This window comes from Rutidosis leptorrhynchoides, chromosome 9 (assembly GCF_046630445.1).
Source record: "Rutidosis leptorrhynchoides isolate AG116_Rl617_1_P2 chromosome 9, CSIRO_AGI_Rlap_v1, whole genome shotgun sequence".
NCBI classification, from domain to species: Eukaryota; Viridiplantae; Streptophyta; class Magnoliopsida; order Asterales; family Asteraceae; genus Rutidosis; species Rutidosis leptorrhynchoides.
Genome location: NC_092341.1, coordinates 119,511,237 through 119,534,550, shown reverse-complemented (window position 1 = coordinate 119,534,550; position 23,314 = coordinate 119,511,237). Strand labels below are relative to the sequence as shown.

The 23,314-nt window shown below is 33.6% G+C and overlaps 3 protein-coding genes across 3 annotated transcripts; 2 read left to right on the top strand and 1 right to left on the bottom strand.

Moving 5' to 3' along the window:
- The first annotated feature begins 6,121 nt into the window (after window positions 1–6,121).
- LOC139866677 (protein TAB2 homolog, chloroplastic) lies at window positions 6,122–9,192 on the top strand. Its single transcript, XM_071854969.1, has 5 exons — window positions 6,122–6,725; window positions 6,829–6,898; window positions 7,417–7,588; window positions 7,720–7,863; window positions 8,747–9,192. Exons 1-5 carry the CDS (start codon window positions 6,199–6,201, stop codon window positions 9,004–9,006), a joined length of 1,173 nt encoding a protein of 390 aa, XP_071711070.1. The 5' UTR covers window positions 6,122–6,198; the 3' UTR covers window positions 9,007–9,192.
- Window positions 9,193–9,399: 207 nt separating this feature from the next.
- LOC139868354 (uncharacterized) lies at window positions 9,400–12,787 on the top strand. The gene is made up of 5 exons (XM_071856686.1): window positions 9,400–10,307; window positions 10,735–11,193; window positions 11,587–11,961; window positions 12,044–12,111; window positions 12,571–12,787. Exons 1-5 carry the CDS (start codon window positions 9,639–9,641, stop codon window positions 12,785–12,787), a joined length of 1,788 nt encoding a protein of 595 aa, XP_071712787.1. The 5' UTR covers window positions 9,400–9,638.
- Window positions 12,788–13,505: 718 nt separating this feature from the next.
- On the bottom strand, window positions 13,506–15,438 carry LOC139866939 (uncharacterized membrane protein At4g09580-like). The gene is made up of 4 exons (XM_071855240.1): window positions 15,179–15,438; window positions 14,267–14,534; window positions 13,763–13,933; window positions 13,506–13,637 (listed from the first exon to the last, which is right to left on the bottom strand). Exons 1-4 carry the CDS (start codon window positions 15,430–15,432, stop codon window positions 13,506–13,508), a joined length of 825 nt encoding a protein of 274 aa, XP_071711341.1. The 5' UTR covers window positions 15,433–15,438.
- Window positions 15,439–23,314: the final 7,876 nt, after the last annotated feature.

The window sequence follows — 23,314 nt, the reverse complement described above, 5'->3', positions numbered from 1 at the left end:
TTGATGTTTCATGGTTTAGGTTGTCTATTGCTCAAGTCTTGATGTATGATTAATGTTAGATGCGTTAATTTGTCCGTTTTGATTGTTTACCATGAAAACCGAAATCTATTATTGTGTGTACAGAAATTTGACTTTTCTAAATGTTAATTATTATGATGTAACTAGAATTCTCATGAAAAACTATTGATTTTAGGCTTTGGATTCGCTTGATTTCGTTTCCGGATGATCAAGTTATGTCCATTTGAAATTAACGTTGTGTTTTTGTTGCTTGACCAGAATTCTGGTATTGATAGGCCAAGAACTGGTTTTTGAATTTATTACCATTGCATATATAATTCAAAAATACTCAGTTTTCACTAGGATATCATGTCATTCGCTTGAGTATAACTTGTGATATGCTTGATTTAATGAAAATGTAGATTTTTTCAGCACTTGCATGAAAACAGACTTGTATGCTAAAATGTGTTAACTTCTGGGTTTAAAGCTTTGCATATCTGAAATATACACAAAAATTAATTTACTTTTCATGTAGATATCATGGTCTAATTGTATCTAGATCTTCGGATAATTTCATGCGAAAGTGACTAGCTAAACTAGGATCGAATCTGCAACTTGCTCTCTGTTTTTATACTCTGTAGTTTGTGTTTAATGAATTAGAATGAATGCTTCTGGAATATGAATCTTGACATGATATGTGACATATGGTTAGTTAATGGCGATCTCTGAAACCTTATGTATTGGGCACACTAGAGCCATAGTTTGTGTAATTTCTGAATTGAGCTGAAAACTAATCATCCAACTTGCATGAATAAACTGTACCAATTGGCTAAACAAAAATTTCTCATCTATGATATGTGTTATTTTGACTTGTCCTTGAACCATGACCACTGATCTTGTATCCATTGCATGTCCCTAGCTCCGGTTATAGCCAAAACGAGATCAGTGCGCGGTCAGAAACTGACTTGGCAAACCATAAATGTATCCCTTCTGATTCCTGACTTTTAGACATCGTATGAGACCCTGGCCGGACTTTTTGGAATCAATTTTGAGTATACTTGTGATCTGGAGTTTTCCATGTTTGCATGAATTTTGTACTATGAGATATTATGCGAAGTTTGCTACATGTACATGAACTTTATGCATGACAATAAACTGTGATTGTGAAATTGACCAGTTATGATCTAAAACGTGTTGTTTGACTTAGATTTGATATGTTAACCAACATTTGGCATGAACCTACTTATGTTGACTTTAGTTGACTACTTTGACTAAGTTTGACTTTTGGTTTGACTTTGGTTGACTTTGTTTGACTTGCATGAACTAGTTGAACTTTTACTTTGAAACGCATCGAGTCGAGCAATAAGACAACTTATACTATGAAACCACATTTGTTTAAGACATATTTATTGACCAACCTAAATACGTATACTTAGGTTGCATTATTCGGCTATAATTCGTGCAAGTTATTGTCTGTCATCCGAACTATTCAAAGGTGAGTCTACAGTCTCGCTTTTTACATGTTTTCAGGGATGAGAATACACGCTGATGTACTTACATTTTATAAATGCTTTTATGTTGACACGAGTACTATATATACATATTGAGTTTGATCACAAAGCCCCTAGCTTGAATACTTTTAATACCATCGGGTAAGCACAATTTAGATGGACGGATCCGTTAGGTTGACAACCTCACCCTACTTTATAACTGTGGTGCATTTACTTTGAACATTAGATACACTCGATCAAGTGTATAACACTTTTATGGGGTAAAGGGAGTATAATGGATTCTATACTCTGGTCATTGCTAGTATTCAGGTGCTCATAGATTATGTAAACGTTTCGCAACTTGGAGTTGTACGCTTAAAATCTCGTGGTTAATGAACTTGAACTATTTTTCTGAATGAGGTTTTTCAGATACTATGATGCGTTACTTAAAACTGTGGTCTACAAACATTTGAAACTAGACATGGTAATGTCTATAAATATATGAAATGAAACTATTTTGATGTCACACATTTGGAACTTGACATCGCTGATTTCGAACAGTTAACACTTGACATTGCTGTATACAACTTTTGACATCAAACTTTGGTGGTCTTCCACAAATAAATGTTTTCTGAAAGTCATTTCCTAAACATACTGGATTGTTTACCTAAAACCTGTAGATTCGCTCAACATTATTGTTGATCCGTTTTGCGTGTTTTATTCTCAGGTATTAATTGATTCCGCTGCAAAATATTGTTGTTACGTAGAAGTCAAGTCAAGCACTGGGACCAGAGTTAGCATTCCGTTAAAAGGATTTTTGACGGGGTGTTATATATAGGATGTTGGGTATCTTTTGCAGGTGTTAAATGAAGTAAAGTGTCCAAAGAGTGATGTCCAAAACTGATTCAAACGGCTATACAACGGATAGGTATTTTGGACTGAACCGTGTGCGTCGACCCACGATCGACTGTGGTCCAAGCCGCAGAGACGGCTGACTTGGTTATTTCTCCATATAAGTAGCAAGGCTTGAAGAACTTTAAAGACTTGGACCTCTTGCATGCTACTGCTCAAAATCATAAGAGAATCACAAGAACATAACACTTCTACATATGTTTGTAATTAGCAAGAGAAGTTCTATAATCTCATAGATTATAGAAGGGATTTTGTAAACGTACTTTCAAATCTTTATCTTTGTGAGTTTACATAGTGTTGTAATAATCCCTAGAATTGTCTTAGGATTGTCATTACTAGAAAAGGGTGAGTCTTTGTACTTTGTAATTAGAAGCATATGCTAGCTTAGCTATCATCTTTCTTAAAGGGAATTAGGGAGTTGATTTATCTCATTGGAGATTAATACTTGTCCAAGGTGAAGACAAGTTGATCTAAGTTTGAGGTAATCTTTCAAAGGGATAGAAGGATTAGGTTTGTTGTCTAAGGAGAAGTACAAGGCTTGTAAATCGGATCTCCACCAGATTTGAAGAAAGGTGCTTAGTGAAGCAAAAATCATGATTAGTGAATCGGGGAGTGGATTAAGGTGGATTAGTTAACATCCACCTGAACCACTATAAATCCTTATGTTTATGTTCTTTACTTTACATTTTGCACTATTACAGACATAAACACATCACACATTGGTTTGAGTTGATTAAAGTGATCAAAGATTATTCAAATCTTTTTTATCATCAAAAATGTTTTAAAAATCGTATTAAGTAACTATTCACCCCACTAGTTACTTACATACCAGTTTACCCGTCAACGGGTAAATTTTTCTGCCCGTACCCGCGACCCGGGGATTTACAAAATGTGCACTTTAACTAACTTTTAATCATGGATACCCACCACCTGCGGGTAAACCCGCAAATAAGTAGTAAAAGTCGGTACGCGGTAAAGTAAGCAAAGTATGTTGGTCCGAAAAGTCCTCAACCTAAGTCAAAAGTACTAAGTCAGTAAATCGTCCCCAAAGGTTTAAATGTATGTAAACTAGGTCTTAAGTATCATCATCATTCACCATTAAGTCAAAAGGGTAAAGTAAGTTTTCATTCAAGAATAGGGTTTAAAACAAAGGCTGACTTCGTCCAGTCGCCACGGCCTCTATACAAACTGAAATTAGGCGAGACCAGTGGACATGGGTCCGTATATGAGTCCCCTAGGTACTGACCAATTTCCAGAACCAAACTCGTCTTCATTTAACCGTGGTGACGGTTTAAGTGCGAGTAGGTCATAAATTTCAGCACAACGTTAATAGGGTGTAGTGACTTTCGGGAGGCCATAGATCCTAAAACTAACTCGGATTAAGATGAGGTCTAAACGGAAAATCATCTACTCGAACCGAACTAACTGAAAATCAACTTTCCAGTAGCCCAGGTATTCTGATCAGACCCGAAAAACAGTAGGTTTAGTGTTCCGGTGGGTTCTTGGTGCTCGATGCTCATCACGGTTCTCATCCTTGATGCATATAGATTCAAGTGTACAACTCGTTGATGTGTTTGCATCATCTTTACCAAGTTTTAACCATCATAACACAAGTGCAAGTCTAAGATATGTAGCACAACTCAATTAAGGGTTGTAAGTAGTTTGATGAACCAAAGTTACATCAAGATCTTAGATCCGACACATACATGAACTCTAATAGTGATATTAACCAAGTTTTGACTATCATGACACTTGTGTAAGTCTAAGATATGTAGCACAACTCACTTAAGAGTTGTATGAAGTTTGATGAACCAAAGTTGCATCAAGATCTTAGATCCAACACATACATGAAATCTAAAAGTAATAATAAGCTATAAACTTGAAAGTAACCTTATATAAACAAGATCTTAAGTTTGTAGAACATAGTTCTTAGTTAGATCTTGAAGATCCTAGATCCAAAAGTCTAGATCTAACATAAGTGTACAAAGTTATAATTAAAAGTTTTACTTACATGTTCTTGAACTTACAAAGTAGTTTCAAGAAATATGAGATCAAGATTAACTAGTAATACTTGACCAAATTAACAACACTACAACTTTAAATAAATGAAATGAAGAAATAAATTAAAGCTACAAGTATTATGTTCATATTTGCTTCATACTTGAGAAGATTCAAACCAAAGTTTAGATCTTAAGAATTCAAGTCTACAAAACATAAACATAAAGAAGATCATCAAGTTTATGAACTTTAGTTCTTGAAAACATTTAAATGTAGAACCATAAACTAACAAGTTTAGGTTCTTGTTCTTGGTTCTTCCTCAAATAAAAGGTGGAAGAAAGCAAGATTCATGGAGATGCAAACTAGGAAGTTTGATCTTTAATAACAACAAACAATATTCAAGTAACAATTCAAGCAAAAGATGATGATACATGGATGATATAATTCGGTTTTGTTAAAGGAAAAAGAAGAAGAATTGGAGCTTGTTACTTACAAGTTTGAGAGAGAATATGAGAGAAAAATGTAAGTGTTTGAATGTGTGTGTAAAAGTGAATTAAAATGCAAGTGAATAAGTAAAAAAAAAAATTGAAATGTGAACTCCCTTTGTTACTAGTTGGCTGTGAGTTTTGGGAGCCACAAAGGGAAGGTCAAATGCTACTTTAAGGTGTGGGATAATGGTGGAAGCTTGAAAGGGTAATAAGGTTAAATTACATGAGAGAAAGGTGTAGCATGCTTGAAGTATTTGTCTTCTAATTAGCTTAATAAATCCATATTTAACCTTAATGTAATACTAGCATAATACATGGGCTTACAAGTCCATTAAATGTGTAGGGTAGGCTTACTAGTCCATGAACTAAAAGTCCAAGCCCAAGTACAAGTAAGTATGCAATTAAATAAATAAAGCCCAAGTAATTAACTACTAACCTTAGTTAATTAAAATGATTAATAATAAATAATCATGAATGTAAATAATATTTAAAAATATTATTCGTGAAAAGTACGCGTGTCACAAAGACAAGTCGGGTCATGGGAATTCAAATACGATAACAAGTAAATGTACAAAAATACATTTATTAAAGCACAAGTATTAATAATAAATATTAATAAATAAAAGTTGGAAAATCCATGGTCGTTACATTTCTCACCCTCACCCGTCATCCAACATGGTTCGCACTAGTCTTATTTGACTCGCTTAGTCCATCGCTGCTTGGCTCTACTTCAACCACTACAACATGATGGTTCCCTTGCAGCATAAAACAAGCGATAGAACACTTTTTCTGACATCAGGAGATGAAAGCAGTCAAGCAGGCAACAAAGTCGACTATTCGTCTTTACTTCCTTAAAAGTGCTAAAAAGAGCCGCTGCACGCAGATCCATTCCGAAAGGACTAAACGCATAACCATTCCAAAAAGACCTAGTCCATTCAATAGCTCTTCCCATTTGGGTACATGAAATTCCTTCCATTTTCCAATCTCAAGAGGAACGAAAATTTTTATAATCATAACGGTCGTGTGACATTTTTGAAAACTATTCTTTGAAAGCTCGGTCAAATTTATTTAAAAAATTGAATAGACATATTTGAAAAGTCAGAGTGATAAAATATCCATTTGTTACTCGGATAAATAGTTGAATTTTGATCTCCGTAAATTAAAAAAGTTAATATTTATTTAAAGCATAAATATAAAATGATGTCCTTATCCAACGATTTCAAAGGATATACCGGTCTTTTGTGGCCATTAACCAACCCCCATTTCCACATGAACTCAAAAAACAATCCAACTATTTGTTCTTCTTCAATTTCATGACTAGTATCAGCTTTAAAATGGCTAGTCTCACCATTAACACTTCAAGAATCAAACTTTTTAAAATCCCATTTCACTCATCATCAACCCATATCAAATCCCCATTTTACTCAAACTCTCTATCCACAAAATCACCAAAATACCACCTTGGAACACTCACACTCCCACTCAACTCAGTTTCTGAAAGCTCAGTTTCATCACCCACAGAATCAATTAATGATAAAAACATTGATGATAATAATAGTGATGATGATGATGATGATCCAACTGCAGAAGTGAGTTATCTTGACCCGGATACTGACCCGGAAAGTTTAACCGAATGGGAACTGGATTTTTGTTCAAGACCAATACTTGATATTAGAGGAAAAAAGATTTGGGAACTTGTTGTTTGTGATAGTTCTTTGTCTTTACAGTATACTAAGTATTTTCCTAATAATGTTATTAATAGTATTACTTTGAAAGATGCAATTGTCTCCATTTGTGATGAATTGGATGTGCCCTTACCCGAAAAAATCCGATTTTTTAGGTGAGTATTTTGATGGTTACTTGTTCGATAATATGTTTAAATTTGTGTTATTGTTCATTATGGATATGGATTTCGATTGGTTTGTTTGATGATTTTGGTGTAGGTCACAAATGCAGACTATTATTACTAAAGCATGTAAAGAGCTTGGTATTAAACCGATTCCTAGCAAACGGGTATGGTTGAAGTTTATTAATTTTTTTCCTGTAATTATTCAAAGTTGTGGTATCTTTAAATTTATTGTTGTGTATAATCTACTTTTATTACTCAGAGTGCGTTTGATTACCTCTTAACTGAAGGTTCATGGTTGTTGAATGTTGAATCATACAACATTCGACCTCTGATCACATATCATACTGAATGGTTTAGCATTCAATGATGAATAGTTCAACATTCAACCATTAAGAGTTTAAATACTTTGTTAACCATTAAGCACCGGAATTTAATGTAACGTCCTCTAAATTATATCAAAAACACTTATTAAAAAACTATAATGTTTTCTTATATATTGCAAAAGTTTAATAAGGTAATTTTAGTTCACATTGTTCATTCAAAATGCTTAATAAACAGGTTTCTGTCATTCAGAATTAACTTCATTCAAAACCTTTGAATCATTAAGATTATGAACCATTCAACGTTTAATCATTCAACTTTATCAAACACACCCTTAGTTCGATTTTGTTTTTTATTTCAGTGTTTGTCTCTCCTTCTTTGGCTGGAAGAACGGTACGAGACTGTATATAAAAAACATCCTGGTTTTCAAAAAGGCTCTAAGCCTCTGCTAGCTCTAGACAACCCATTTCCTATGGATCTTCCGGATAGTTTGTACGGAGAAAAATGGGCTTTTGTTCAGTTACCCTTTTCAGGTAAGTTCACGTAAATTAACACAAAGTAGAGTGTGCTTTTTTAACCGAAAGATAGTTGTAAACTTTACTGTATTTTGGGGATGATGGTACTATATATAGTAAGATTTGATTAGATCATTCCATTTTTTTAGAAGTTAAGAAGGAGATATCAACGCTTGAAAAAAGTTTTGCATTTGGTGCAAGTCTGGATTTGGATCTGTTGGGGATCGAAATAGATGACAGCACGTTGATTCCTGGACTGGCTGTTGCAACGTCTCGTGCGAGGCCGTTGGCAGGTTCGTAAATACTTTTTTTGGAGGGGTGGGTCCGGCTGGTTGCGAAATGGATAATTATTTAGTGCGGGTCAAAGTCAAAACGATGAATTGGCTTGACCCACAGTTACTTTTGTCTGATGTTTAGTTTTACTAGTATATAAGTACATGTTAAAAGTGATTACGACAAGTAGGGAGTATATTCATATATATAAATATTTTAAATAAATAAAGAGGTTTAGGTGTGAAACTATGCATTACATTTGGGTCAACTTTCATTCTGTTTGACACTTTGACCCGTTCACTTTTTGGCATATCTAATTTGAAGTGCTTGTGATGAAACATAACCCAAATCGAATCATTCATAAGTAAATGGGTCAACATTATCATCGTCAACATAAACATATTTCATAACTTGATTAGATAAATTTTCTACTGCTTCCGAACCAAAATGTCTGCAGTTTGACTTTTCTGGTCAACCAGGTTACAGCTTGACTTCAAAAGTAGTAAGTCTATTTTGAATAATTTGTTATGTTAATGTTAATGACAGCCCTTATATGTCAATAAAAGTTAGTTTTATACCTTATTATGGTGAACATAAACATATTTCACAACTTGATTGGATGAATTTGCTACTGAATCAATGCCAAAAAAGTCTGCTGTTTGACTTTTTTAGTCAACCAGGTTACAGCTTGACTTCAAAAGTAGCAATAGTCTTTTGGAATAATAGGTTATGTTAATGTTAATGACAGCCCCTGTCAATAAAGGTTAGTTTTATACATTGACAGTGAACAACCATGGTACAATAACCTTGAACTAATAATAACGATGATGGTAGAGTACAAAAACTGATGCATTATTTTATTTAATTTTTTTGTAAGACAACATCGTTTATATGTCCATGCAGCTTGGATGAACGGGTTAGAAGTGTGTTCAGTTGAAGCAGACTTGGGTCGTGCGAACTTAGTATTATCCGTTGGAATTGCGACCCGTTACGTTTACGCATCATATAAGAAATCATCAGTGACTACAAGCGAAGCCGAAGCATGGGAAGCAGCAAAAAAAGGAAGCGGAGGTTTACATTTTTTAGCTATTCAAGATAGCTTAGATTCAGATGATTGTGTCGGGTTTTGGTTGTTGTTGGACATGCCACCTTCACCCGTGTAGATAAAAAAAAAATTTCAAACTTGCTCGAGAACATAACATAAAGGGGTGAAATCGTAATTTCACATAGTTCGAGTATCGTACACAAGGTCTTGAAAGGTGATTGTGTTTGTATTGGGGAGTTTGTATGTAGTAGAGCACTTGTACTATCTTTCACCTAGCATGAGTATAGTTTGGTTACTTGAGTCATGATCTTGTTCATGAGCTGTTTAATTAAATTATTAGTTGTAATCCAAAAAAAAAAAGATTTTTTTAAGAACTCTGAAATGTAATTTGAGAAGAAAAAAAAAAAAAAAAGCTTTTCAGTTAATAATAGATCACTGAAGTAAAATAATATATCACATTAATTTTTTTTACTGTTTTCCAAACAATATATAATTTACCAGGTACCGAAACTGTAAATTTGAAAAAGACAAGGGGCGATAAATAAAATTACCATCGAAAACCCTAGACATATGTCCCCAAATTAAGCTAAAACCCTTGTATGTATCTATATCTCTCTCACACAGTTTATCTAAATTGAAAATTTACAGTGAAATCAAAGCAAAAAGACAAAGAAAAATGTATTGATCAGAAATTAGTGTTATCATCAATCAATAGAGATATATATAGAGATAAGGAAATGTATGTAAATTATGAAGAAATTATTACGTCAAAACCCTCAAATTTTAACTCCCCTTATCCCTCTAGGGTTTAATCAAATCAATCGCAATTACAAACCCCTCTCTTTCAATTCTCTAGGGTTTAACAATCATTATCCGGTTTCATTCATGCCATCTGCCGCCGCCGCAAACGCCACCGCTGCTGGTATTGCTACCGCCATAACCTGTAGAAACCCTAGGTTTTCGTTCGGTAATAATGGCGGTAAGTGCTCAAGTTCATTTAAGTTGAATTCTAGTGCTAATTATAGGTGTCGTAACTGTCGGTGTTCAATTGAAGGTGTTAATAGTGGTACTGCTAGGGTTAGGGCTTGGTCTGTGTTGAAGGGGAATCGAAACGGTTCATCGAGTGTAGCGTGGTTTTGTACTAGTGCGAATGATAAGGCGGGTTCGGTTTCGGATTCTGCGTTGAATTCGGAAGATAATAGTGGTGGTGAAACTGATGGTGATGAAGAGAAGCCTGTTAAGATTAATAGGAGAAATAGGGGTTTGAGTGGTGGTGGAGGTGGTGGAAATGGGCAGCTTTTGCTACCTGGTAACCCTGATTTGTTGACAATACCTGGTGTGGGTCCAAGGAATTTGAGGAAGTTGGTGGAGAATGGGATTGGAGGTGTTGCTGAACTTAAGAAAATTTACAAGGATAAGGTATATATCACTGTACATATATTGTTAAATGTGGATTTTCATGTGTGTAGTATAATTTATGCTGCTAAAGTTTAAAGATGCTTGTTATTTGATGAATATTCCATTGATTCCTGTAATAAGTGATGAATGTCAGCTTTAATAAAGGAGGAGAGAGTGTTGAATCTTATACATGTGCTAGTTATTTTATGTATTGAGTATAATAACACTAGTAATTAGTAATTATATGCGTGTCAGGTAAACATGCGGGACTTGAATTGTGTATTAAACAAGCAACTGATTCTCAATACTACATTCATGCTATACTTTTTTTTATCATTGAAGCTGTGTGATAGTGTTTTTCATTTTAATGCTTCTGTAATTGTAGGTTTAAAGTTGAGGGCCAATGTTATTTACCTAAAGTGTAGGTTTTGTTATGTGTTTTTTGTAGTTCTTTGGGAAATCGAATCAGAAGATGGTGGAGTTCTTACGAAGCTCTGTAGGCATTATACATAGGAATCATGCTGAGAGTATAACCACATTTATAAAAGAAAGTGTGGATGAAGAGCTAAAAGATGTGAACACCAATGTTACACCACAAAAGAAACGACTTACGTTTTGTGTGGAAGGAAACATAAGTGTGGGAAAGTCAACTTTTTTGCAGAGAATTGCTAATGAAACTCTTGAGCTTCAGGATCTTGTTGAGATTGTTCCTGAACCTATTGACAAGTGGCAAGATATTGGACCCGATCACTTTAACATATTAGATGCTTTTTACGCTGAACCGCAAAGGTATGCGTACACTTTTCAGAACTATGTGTTTGTTACAAGAGTTATGCAGGAGAAGGAGTCGTCCGGTGGAATTAAGCCTCTCAGATTGATGGAGAGAAGTGTTTTTAGTGATAGAATGGTATGTACTATGCCATGTCACTCTTCTTTTTATTAAACTATTTTTATTTTATTTTTATTCTGTGATTTTGAGATTAGCAATATTTTTTCATCCATCCTATGTGCAAAATGCTTGCTTTTATAACAACAGACCACATGTTCAGCAAAATGTAAGTAGCAAAGTTATGATGACCAAAAAAATACTTGTTTTGAGAACGGTTTTAATATCAAGTTATAAACTACAAGACCAATTCAGAAAGTAAGTGCAATTAGTTTATTTGTTTGGTGTGTTAATAGTAAAACAAAAAAATCTATCCATTTGTAGTGAATGGGTCAAAGCATTGATATAATTTGTAGAACATGGATATTTGTGAATGCATTGACTGACAGATAGTTGCATTTTTATTTGGTAAAGGTTTTTGTAAGAGCTGTTCATGAAGCTAACTGGATGAACGAGATGGAAATCAGCATCTATGACTCATGGTTTGACCCGGTTGTCTCATCTTTACCGGGACTTATTCCAGATGCTTTTATATATCTTAGAGCAAGCCCCGATACTTGCCATAAACGAATGATGCTACGTAAACGAGCAGAAGAAGGTGGGGTCAGCCTCGAATATCTTCGAGATTTGCATGAGAAACACGAGAGCTGGCTTTTTCCATTTCAGAGTGGAAATCATGGAACTTTGGCTTTTAGTAATCCGCCTGTTATGGATAGCTCTTTACATCCTAACATAAAAGACCGCGTGTTCTATTTAGAGGGTAATCATATGCATTCCAGCATTCAAAAGGTACGTTTTAATGTTTGAAAATGTTTTACTTATGGAGCCTTTTTTTGTTAGTTGTTTCTTGATTCGTATCCTTAAAAAACAGGTACCTGCATTGGTTCTGGACTGTGAGCCCAACATTGATTTTAACAAGGACATTGAAGCTAAACAACAGTATGCCTTCTTCCATTTCGCTCACTTAATTTTTGCTGTTACGGTGTTCTTTTTAAAACTTGATTTTCTTTGAATGATCAGTTCGATGTGTACTTGTCAAAAAAGGTCATATTTTGGACTTGAGCATTGGAAGTTGTTTGATTTACTTACCAAAGGGTCATGTTATCTGTCTAAAAGAAATTATCATTGGATTAACCTAAAAAAGGCTTACAAGTCTTTCACAAAAGTAAAATTTGAAGTTTCGGTTGGATGGGGTATAAGAATTAACTCATGTTTTGAGATGCACCAGTTTGCTAGAAAGAACGATAAACTGATTTCAAAAAGAGAATAATTAATATATGGAATTTTTGTTGTGTCAGCTGCTAGTGTTAATGTATAATGGCATGGTAATACCAAGTTCCAATTTTAACGGGCCCCGGTTTGATTAACAGACATTTTTGTTTTTGATTGTATGTGAAGGTATGCTCGACAAGTTGCAGAATTTTTCGAGTATGTGAAGAAAGTGAAGGATGTTCCTGAGAAAGCGAATGAAGCGAGCAGGGGTAGCCAATCACAGGTGATGTTGCCTCATGGTGGTTTATGGGTCCCACCGCAGGGTAAAAACTTTCCTGAATCCCTCAAGTCACTTGATTTCAGACGAGCCATGTCGTTCATGCCTGGATCTGGCTCTGGGTAGTGGTTTGTTGCTCTGCTCCTATGTGTTTTGCTTGTAAAAAGAAATTTTTAACTTGTACCCCCTCTTAAAGTACGGTTGTACGAAAGTTAATGTAGGATTATTGTAGATCTTGTTCAAAGATTTAGTGGAGGGTTTGTTCGTTTTGAACTTTAGTGCTGTTTCTCATGTGGCAAAGTTTTAAAGTCGATGTATGATATTGCTTACGCTTGTTTTTTGCAGTTCAAATTTGTCTTGGTATGTTTAGTGTATCTGATAGTAATTATTATTATTATAATTTTAAGGATTCTTTTAATGAGAGCTATCGTTTAAACTGTTAAAAGTTTTGTACATCTCAACAAATGAAACCTTTAGGTGGTTTACTAAAGTTCATAGTTCATTGCAATTAAAATTAACACTCAAGTCATCCATCAGATATTTGTGTTTTAATCACTAAAGTTCATAGTTCATTCATAAATCTATATATAAGACTTGATTACTCCGTATAACATTTGAAATAATTCATTATAATTTGTTTAGAATTAAACAAAAATATAATGCACTATACATGGTAAATTCTTAATGGCATTCTGCCAAGAAAGAAATATAATGATGTTTTCCCCCATGCATTTAAAAAAGACAAGATGAAAACATAGACTAATTTAGAGCTGTTGGAGTAACAATATAGGAGATGATGTATGCCAAAGTACAATTGTGTTTTTTATCCTATTAGAGCGTTTATTCATTCATATATCCGTTTCCTCTTCAACAATGTGGGTACTATGGAGATGGATCCAATGAGGAAAAGTACACTTAACGTCTTGAAATCGTACAGATCTTTGATAGATTTCAGATCTCCAAGAGCAAGCCCAGCCTGCAGCCAACCAAAAAATAAGAAGCATGTATTTTGAGACCATTATAATGTTACATCACGAAACAAAATATGCAGAAGTTTATCAAATTAGATTTACAAGTAAATGAATAAATCAAGTAACTTACCCTCACAGTAATATAAGAGGCTGGCATTATGCCAACAACTGTAGCCAAAAAGAACACGCGAAATGGAATATCAACTATTGGGGACGCCAAATTAATGAAAAGGTTTGGTAGGGTAGGAGTTATCCTCAAAAAGAGCATATAGTTTAGCAACTTGTCTCCACGTTTTGCTATCTGATAATACAACTAAATGATGAATATATAACGTAACTTATATAGTGTTGCAGAACTCGTAATTACTCGGGGAGTACTCGGGTTTTGCAACTCGGGGAATACTCGGTTAGTACTAGGTCAAACTCAGCCAAAACTAGGGCTTACTCGGAATATCGTTAAAACTCGATCAAAATCGGTCAAAGTCAAACTTGGTCAACATCCAAGTACTACCGAGTACTCCCCGAGTTACCCTGTACTCCCTAGAAAGTCCCGACCGAGTACTCCCAAGTAGCGCTTTTTGCAACCTTGCTTATATTTAACTATGTCTAACTTGAGCAAATAGTGTGTAAATACCTCGGCCTGAAAGAATTTTAACTTATCTGGCCATAGCCATAATACTATTGGCCTTCCAATCAACTTGGACAGGAAAAAACAGGACGATGCACCGGCTGTCGCATTAAATACAACCAAGAAGATGCCTTTTACACCAAAAAGGGCTCCAGCAAGTAGTGACATGAAAATGGTTCCAGGAATCATAAATGTTTGCATGAAAATATAAGTTGAGCAGTAACCGAGTATGAACTTTGTTGGGTAAATGCTTGCATATGTCCCAAGGTCATCTCTGGAATTCAACAGATAAAATATGTTAAGATTGAATAAACATGCATCTATAACAAGTTTCAAACTTGAAGCCAACTTAATTAAGTTTTCACATTTCTTGAACAGCCATGCTGTGTGATTCAACTTCAACATTAACTATGAGGTTTTATTTATAATATATTCCCAGAGTTAGTGTTCATATATGGTGGAAAAAAGGACAGCAATGGACAAAAGTTGTGATGATGAACATGAACTCTATAAAAAAAAATGAAAAAACCAAAGCTAAAAAGGGTCACTTTATGATAGTAGAAGAACCAAGTAGAAAATTATACATTGTGAAAGAGTTTCACAGATTTGTTCGGTACAAATCCAATTTTCATTAATATTTTACATCTATTAACCCTGCATTTGTTCAGGTATGAATCCATACATATTTCATCTAATTATCTTCTTATTAATTACAGCCAACATCATCTTATCATCCAAACATAAACATGGTCTTAAGTATGATCAACCATAACCCGATATTAGTTTTAAGTAAGGCATAATACCTACATACATTAATATTAGCAATTTAGGCAAATCTTGAATCTAGATCATAAACATTAAGCTTAATAATAGTAAATCAATCAAATAAACAGAAACAATATGCATTATAATACCTACTTGAGCAATCTCAAATCGGAAATCGAACGCGGCAATTTAAGTTTTCCATACTCAGCAGCAGGCATTGTGAGATATATACAAAACAATCCGGTACAAAACACTAAAAAAACAATTAACGCCACCGTTAACTCCCATCCAGTTAACGGATATTTTCCGTCAAATCTAGGTTTCTTAGTTGTAGGTGAATCTTCAGCAGTTTCTTCATCTTTCAGTAATTTTCCAGTCTCCACAACTAGATTCCTTGGTGCCGCCATCTTAATGATGTCTAATTGATTTGTATGTATAGAAAAATTGTTTATATCATATCGATTTTCTGATTTGATACTGCAAGGGTTTTGTGGTGAGTTTGAGACCCTAGCTAGAAATTGAAGTTTGGAGAAGTAAAACAATAAGATTTGAATTTGAGATTATATATTGGTTGGATGGTTGTAAAAATCAATCAATCAATCCAATTTCAATCAATCGATCAAAGTTTTGAGACGACTGACTGAAAATGAGAGTAATGGTTTGCAACTGGGAAACTGGAAATACAAGAGAATTTATGCTAGTTTTTACTTTTTGTAAGAATTCTTATTTAATTTTTATTTTTATTAATTTATTATTTATGTATTTATTTATATTTTGACGGAAAACAGTAATAATTATAACTAGTCCGGAGCAGCCCGCGCGATGCGGCGGGGGCTTTCGGCCTGCATGTTCGTATATAACGTAGCGTTGTGTATGTATAGAGAGGGAAACAACCCATATGTTAAGACTGTTTAGATGTAGTAGTGGTTAGCGTTTTTAAAAAGGTATCCGTTTCGGACGTAGTTAGTCTCGTTTTGTTCGTAAAATTATTTTAAGTTTAATGGTGGTAGCGGTAAAAATTAATTCGTGATAAGTAGGAAGATATGGCCTGTTGAACTTTATGGTTAGGTTTCTTTTTTGATTTAAATTAAAAATTAAAGTTACGCTTTTAACCCCTGCAAAAGTTAACAGCTAAAGATAGTAGAACACGGTTATGTAAAGTATCATATATCTAATACATTGTTAATGTTTTCAGTTAATATTATATATTATATATACATATCTATATACACATAATTGTTCGTGAATCGTCGAACACAGTCAAAGGGTAATTGATTACATGAATGTAGTTCCAAACTTTTTGAGATTCAACATTACAAATTCTGCTTATCGTGTCGGAAACATATAAAGGTTAGGTTTAAATTTGATCGTAAATTTCCGGGTCGTCACAGTACCTACCCGTTAAAGAAATTTCGTCCCGAAATTTGATCGAGGTCGTCATGGCTAACCATAAAAATGTTTTCATGACGGATATGTGTTGATAGATAGGATTTTATTACCATAGAGTAATATGGATAAAATGATCCGATTACTCGAAGCGTATGAGTGAAGCTATCACAAAATAGTGGAATGAGAAAAATAAGTTTCGTCATAATTTTTGACGTAGTCATGGTTGAATTCCGCAATTCAAGGGATTCAAAAAAAAAAAAAAAATCTTGGAAATCTATAAGATCTGTTTCTTCGAGATTTAAGGAAATTAGGATCTCTTTAATTAAATGCGATGATCTGTCCCGATTACTACGTCTGATATTTCCCTTATATATTTACCTTTTCCATTCCATTAGTTTTTACCACTTCTATACTCAATTCCAATTTCAAAAGATTGCGAAAATGCTTAATCTAGTTCTAATCCTTGTCCTTATCCTTACTATCGCAACAATCATTCTCCTTTTCCAACTTCCACCGGAGGAATCTGTTTTCTTCTACTTCGCCCTTGGGGTTATAGTGTTTTTATTCTCCCGTGTCTTTATGTTGCGATAAACATTGATATACACGGTTTGTAATTTATGTGTTGTTATTGGACTTTATATTCTCCCTTACATTTCGGAGTTTCATACTTTTGTTGTCTCTTCCCGGCTTTAAGTCAAGCGAATAATGGTCCAGAATTAGTAGGTATGAAGTTTTGGATGAACATAGTTAATGTTCTAAGAAGAAAATCGTAATGGTACGATCTTGATTTGGCAAATTACCAGAATATCCGGAAAGATAGAACTATCAAGAAGATATGTTCTTAATATGTTTGGAGATTTGGTAGAATGTAAGAGTCGTGTAAATGGCACATGATGACGGTATGTTCCGTGAATCATCACGTTCCATTAGAAACTCAGCATGAATTACTGTAATATAATCACGTTGATCAAGTGTCATTATATTATACTAACTCATGCTTCAGTTCCCAATACTACTTCAAAACATTCATATTTGAATTTTTTTCAGAATTTAGAAACCAATACAGTTTCTTTTATGTTGCAGATATTATGGAGAGATAAATGATCTCAGATAAGAATAGTTGTGAAAATATCTCCAGAAATATGGAGAATATGTATAATGAGAGATACGAAGATATCTTATAATATTTAAGATAAGATGATAATGAAGAATAAGGTCCGCAAAGGTTTAGAGTCAGGAGCAAGGTATTCGTTAATGACTTCGTCAGAAACAGAATCATCAAGATTCTTTAAATACAGACTTTGGTCCTTGTATTTGTCCTTGGTCTCCTTCACGGTCTGCTCAATCCATTGTTCAGTACCAACTTTTCTCTTTTTCTGGGATTTTCCAACACATTATTCTTTGTCATCAAACTTTTGACTGTTAAAGTCGTTTACAGTTTCTGCTGCTTCATTAGCATTTCGAGAACTAATTCACAGTTTGAGATGTTTTTCAGAAACTTCACATTCAAAGTGTGTAAGTTTAGGATATAGACGTTATATGTATATATAACTATTGAAGTAGAAACTCTGCGAGATTTCAAAATACTGATTGCTGATTTTCAGTAATTGGTATGACAATTCTTGTTGCAAGATGCGGATGAGTAAGAGATGGAGTTTCAATGAATAAGTATAGTGACTTTTCGGAGAGGTTTAAGTCGAAGGTTAATGAAGTTGTTGATAAGTTTACTGCTAATGTGGTGAGATATGAAAGGTTCCCCAGTAACGATGGTGAAAGGGCAGCGTATCTGTCGAAGTTATAATAAAATTATTTTTACTGAAAAGTCGAAGTTGACTTGTTAGAGCTGTGACAAAACTGGCTACTTTGAAAAGAATCGTAAGGTGATTTTTGCTAATAAATGCTAAAGAATTCAACGCGGGTACGTGTTAAACTATGACTTTGGGTTCGAGAGTTTTTTAGGTACAAGACTTCGGGTAATGTGTGATTGGATCATCATCTCGATTGTTCCTTATTTGAAGTGTCTTCCGAAATTTTGAAGCGTTTTAAATGCAGCTTGTCATTGTCAATATCTAAAGGATAAATTCGTCATAAATCTCGATTGATTCTCGTATCCTTTTGAGTGTTACTGATAATGCTAAAAACGAACATATATTTCATAGCATTATTCCTCAAGAAAGACAAGCTTTTAGTTGCAATTGTTCTATTTACAAGTGATATTCGTTTAAATAATAAAAGGTGAAGACAAAAGACAGATTCGACAAATTGAAGACGCAAACGACCAAAAAGCTCAAAAGTACAAAAGACAATCAAAAAGGTTCCAATTATTGATAAGAAACGTCTCGAAATCACAAGAGTACAAGATTCAAAACGCAAAGTACAAGATATTAAATTGTACGCGAGGACGTTCGAAAATCCGGAACCGGGACTAGAGTCAACTCTTAACGCTCGACGCAACGGACTAAAAATTACAAGTTAACTATGTATATAAATATAATATATTATATAATTAATTATATTAATTATATATATATTATATATATATAATAAAAACCGTCGGCAGCAAGAAACTCCAAGGGTGTGAGCTGTAAATACCTCTCCGCGACTCGCGGAGTTTTAAGGGCATTTTGCCGCGAGTCGCGGAGCCCCAAAAATCAAGTCTGGCTATAAAGCAAACCGAATTCTGATCAAATTTCATATCTTATTTCTCAATCTCTCTCTCAATATATACGATATATATATATATAATTTATATTTTAATTTTAATTTTAATTTTAAATCCTAATAATAAGGGTATGTTAGCGAATGTTGTAAGGGTGTAAGTCGAAATTCTGTCCGTGTAACGCTACGCTATTTTTAATCATTGTAAGTTATGTTCAACCTTTTTACATTAATGTCTCGTAGCTAAGTTATTATTATGCTTATTTAAAACGAAGTAATCATGATGTTGGGCTAATTACTAAAATTGGGTAATTGGGCTTTGTACCATAATTGGGGTTTGGATAAAAGAACGACACTTGTGGAAACTAGACTATGAGCTATTAATGGGCTTTATATTTGTTTAACTAAATGAAAGTTTGTTAATGTTAATATAAAGATTTACAATTGGGCGTCCCTATAAATTACCATATACACTCGATCGGACACGATGGGCGGGGTATTTATATGTACGAATAATCGTTCATTTAACCGGACACGGGAATGGATTAATAGCCACTAGAATAATCAAAACAGGGGTGAAATTACATTCAAGGGTAATTGGTGTAATTGTTAACAAAGTAGTAAAACCTTGGTTTACACGCAGTCGATAACCTGGTGTATTCATTAAACAAAGTATTAAAACCTTGTTACAATTCGAATCCCCAATTAGTTGGAATATTTATCTTCGGGTATAATAATAATTTGACAAGGACACTTGCAATTTATATTTATGACTGATGGACTGTTATGGACAAAAACCAGACGGACATATTGAATAATCCAGGACAAAGGACAATTAACCCATGGGCATAAAACTAAAATCAACACGTCAAACATCATGATTACGGAAGTTTAAATAAGCATAATTCTTTTATTTCATATTTAATTTCCTTTATTTTATATTTAATTGCACTTCTAATTATCGCACTTTTATTTATTGTTATTTTATTTAATCGTACTTTTAATTATCGCAATTTAATTTTATCGCATTTTTATTATTCGCAATTTCATTATCGTTATTTACTTTACGCTTTAATTTAAAGTCTTGTATTTATTTTATATTTTACATTAGGTTTTAACTGCGACTAAAGTCTTAAAATCGACAAACCGGTCATTAAACGGTAAAAACCCCCCTTTATAATAATAATATTTCTTATATATATATTTGTATTTTTATAAAAGTAAACTAATATAGCGTTGAGCTTTGTTTAAAGATTTCCCTGTGGAACGAACCGGACTTACTAAAAACTACACTACTGTACGATTAGGTACACTGCCTATAAGTGTTGTAGCAAGGTTTAAGTATATCCATTCTATAAATAAATAAATATCTTGTGTAAAATTGTATCGTATTTAATAGTGTTTTCCTAGTAAAATAATAACTATTTTATATACACCTCGCTTCGACATCAAGTATTTTTGGCGCCGCTGCCGGGGACAAAACTCTTAAACGCCGGAAGCGCAACGCTAATATAAAAAAAAAAAAAGATTTTTAGTTACTTTTATTAAAAATTCGCTTTTGTAAAAATACGTTTTAATTATTCAAAAATATAAAAAGAAAAACAAAAATATTAGTATTTTTAAGATTTTGTAAGTTAGTTAAGTTTTATAAGTTTCTTTATTTCTATTTTAGTTTATAAAAATATAAGTTTTATTTTAAAATCTTTTATTTATTTAAAAAACAGAAAACAGAAAAAAAAAAAAAAAAAAATTAAAGAAAAACGCGTAAAAAGTGAAAGCTGTCAACTGAATTCCTGAACCCCGCGACTCGCGGGAATTTCTTCTTTATTTGCCGCGACTCGCGGAGACCTTCTGACACACGGACAAAAACCCTAATCAAGCATTGATTACGGGTATTTTTAATTATTATTATTATTAAAACCTAATTATTATTATTATTATTATTAGTTTTAATTTTACTTTTACTTTTTATTTATATATATTTTAGTTAAATTAGTTTTATATAAAATTGTAAAATTAATAGTTTTATAAAAATAATATTTTTATAAAAATTGTACTTTTTACAACTTTTTGTATATTTTTATATTTTGTCCCTTTTTAATCGTTGTAGCGTAATATTTGTATTTTTTAGCTCATATTTAATTTTAAACTTAGTTTTAGCTATAGTTATTTTTACTCCTATATTTTTAGGCTTTGCCGTAGAATTCCTTAAGTGCTTTTTCTTTAGACTAAGATTTAGGTGCTTTAGAATTTTGCGACGCCTTTTTAAATTTTAGTTTCTTTTTTAAGTTATTTCCATTTGGAATTTAGTTTTTCCTGTAAGCTTTAATATTTTTAGACCTTTTGCTATGTATCAATTATCATTTCAATTAGTAATTTCAATTTGCGATTATAATTTTAAGTTAGTTGTAGTAATAAGGTTAAATTAGTTAAGTATTTTTAAGTTTTTATAAGTTTCTTTTATTTTTCCGTCACCTTTTATTTTTCAACCATTTTTTTTCTTTTTCAACCTTTTGCGACGAACTCTTTTTCTCTCTTATTTCTCGCCATTCTAGTTTTTAGGACTTAGAATTTTTTCTACTTCTTATCCAAATTTCTTAAAATTACGAAAATTTATTTTAAGTGGTTAAATTAATAGACATCAAAATTTTCTGGTTCGTAGTAATAGTTGGATTTGTACGTGGACCGGGTTATTGGAGCCAAACAGTCCTCAATTATATTGAGACCAAACGAATCCTGCCCCTCTGCTGCATCTTTTGGCTATTCGAAACGTGGGCAAAATCAGAAAAGTCTATTGATTGGATAACTTATTATAATTTTTCTTTCCTTTTAAAAACTAATAGGATATTCAGTGAATGCACCGAGCAAGACGTTCATCACCTTTTGTACGTTCACCACCTGTAACTCGATCAAGACATCGTTTAACAAATATAACCGCCGTTGATTTTTCTTTAGAATCGTCATCCAGTCGACCAAGTACTTCAGTTCAAATTTCCGATAATCCATTTTTTGAACCCAACCTCACAATTGAGAATCCAGAGAATATTCAGGAACGGTTCATAGATCCTGAACCATTAAACTTTCCTCCGGAACCACCAATCATTCAAACAGAGATTGTTGAGGAACGAACTATTAAATCAGAATCATCTAGTGATACCGATTCAACAAATTCAATTATGGAGAATCTGGAACCTTTAAGTATGGAAGACCGAATGAGAGCTAAACGCACTGGCCAAGGTCACGCAATTACTCATCCAGACATTAATGCGCCAGATTATGAAATCAAGGGACAAATTTTACACATGGTGACTAATCAATGCCAATTTAGTGGTGCGCCGAAGGAAGATCCAAATGAACATCTACGTACCTTTAATAGGATCTGCACACTATTTAAAATCCGAGAAGTGGAGGATGAACAGATATATCTCATGTTATTTCCCTGGACTTTAAAGGGAGAAGCCAAAGATTGGTTGGAATCGTTACCTGAAGGGGCGATTGATACATGGGATGTTTTAGTTGACAAATTTCTTAAACAATTTTTTCCTGCATCTAAAGCCGTAAGACTTCAAGCAGAAATTGTTACGTTCACACAAAAACCAAATGAAACTCTATATGAGGCGTGGACAAGATATGGAAAGTTGTTAAGAGGATGTCCGCAACATGGTTTAGACACCTGTCAAATAGTACAAATATTCTACCAAGGATGCGACATCACTACAAGAAAAGACATAGATATAGCAGCTGGTGGTTCTATTATGAAAAAAACCGAAACTGATGCGTACAAAATTATTGATAATACTGCTTCCCACTCACATGAGTGGCATCAAGAAAAAGATATCATTAGATCATCTAAAGCAGCTAGAGCCGATTCTAGCCATGACTTAGATTCCATTTCGGCAAAGATAGATGCTTTCGAGAGACGAATGGAAAAGATGACTAAAGATATTCATGCAATACGAATTAGTTGTGAGCAGTGTGGAGGACCACATTTGACAAAAGATTGTCTCAGTATTGAATTAACAATGGAACAAAGAGAGAATATTTCATACATAAACCAAAGGCCTGGAAATAATTATCAGAATAATTATCAACCGCCAAGACCGATTTACAATCAAAACCAGAATTATAACCGAAATATTCCATACAACAACCAACAAGGTCCTAGCAATCAACAAGTATCCAATAATACTTACAATCAGCAAAGACCTAATTTTCAAAACAAACCACCACAACAAACCGATG

What these genes read in the sequence shown, in the direction of transcription:
- LOC139866677 (XM_071854969.1), top strand. Translation starts at nt 6,199, where the DNA reads ATGACTAGTATCAGCTTTAAAATGGCTAGTCTCACCATTAACACTTCA. An exon ending in GAAAAAATCCGATTTTTTAG is followed by an intron (nt 6,726 to 6,828) that starts GTGAGTATTTTG and finishes ATTTTGGTGTAG; the next exon opens with GTCACAAATGCAGACTATTA. An exon ending in AACCGATTCCTAGCAAACGG is followed by an intron (nt 6,899 to 7,416) that starts GTATGGTTGAAG and finishes TTTTTATTTCAG; the next exon opens with TGTTTGTCTCTCCTTCTTTG.
- LOC139868354 (XM_071856686.1), top strand. Translation starts at nt 9,639, where the DNA reads ATGAAGAAATTATTACGTCAAAACCCTCAAATTTTAACTCCCCTTATC. An exon ending in AGAAAATTTACAAGGATAAG is followed by an intron (nt 10,308 to 10,734) that starts GTATATATCACT and finishes TGTTTTTTGTAG; the next exon opens with TTCTTTGGGAAATCGAATCA. An exon ending in GACATTGAAGCTAAACAACA is followed by an intron (nt 12,112 to 12,570) that starts GTATGCCTTCTT and finishes TTGTATGTGAAG; the next exon opens with GTATGCTCGACAAGTTGCAG.
- LOC139866939 (XM_071855240.1), bottom strand. Translation starts at nt 15,432, where the DNA reads ATGGCGGCACCAAGGAATCTAGTTGTGGAGACTGGAAAATTACTGAAA. An exon ending in TCCGATTTGAGATTGCTCAA is followed by an intron (nt 14,535 to 15,178) that starts GTAGGTATTATA and finishes GTTGAATTCCAG; the next exon opens with AGATGACCTTGGGACATATG. An exon ending in TAAAATTCTTTCAGGCCGAG is followed by an intron (nt 13,934 to 14,266) that starts GTATTTACACAC and finishes TTGTATTATCAG; the next exon opens with ATAGCAAAACGTGGAGACAA.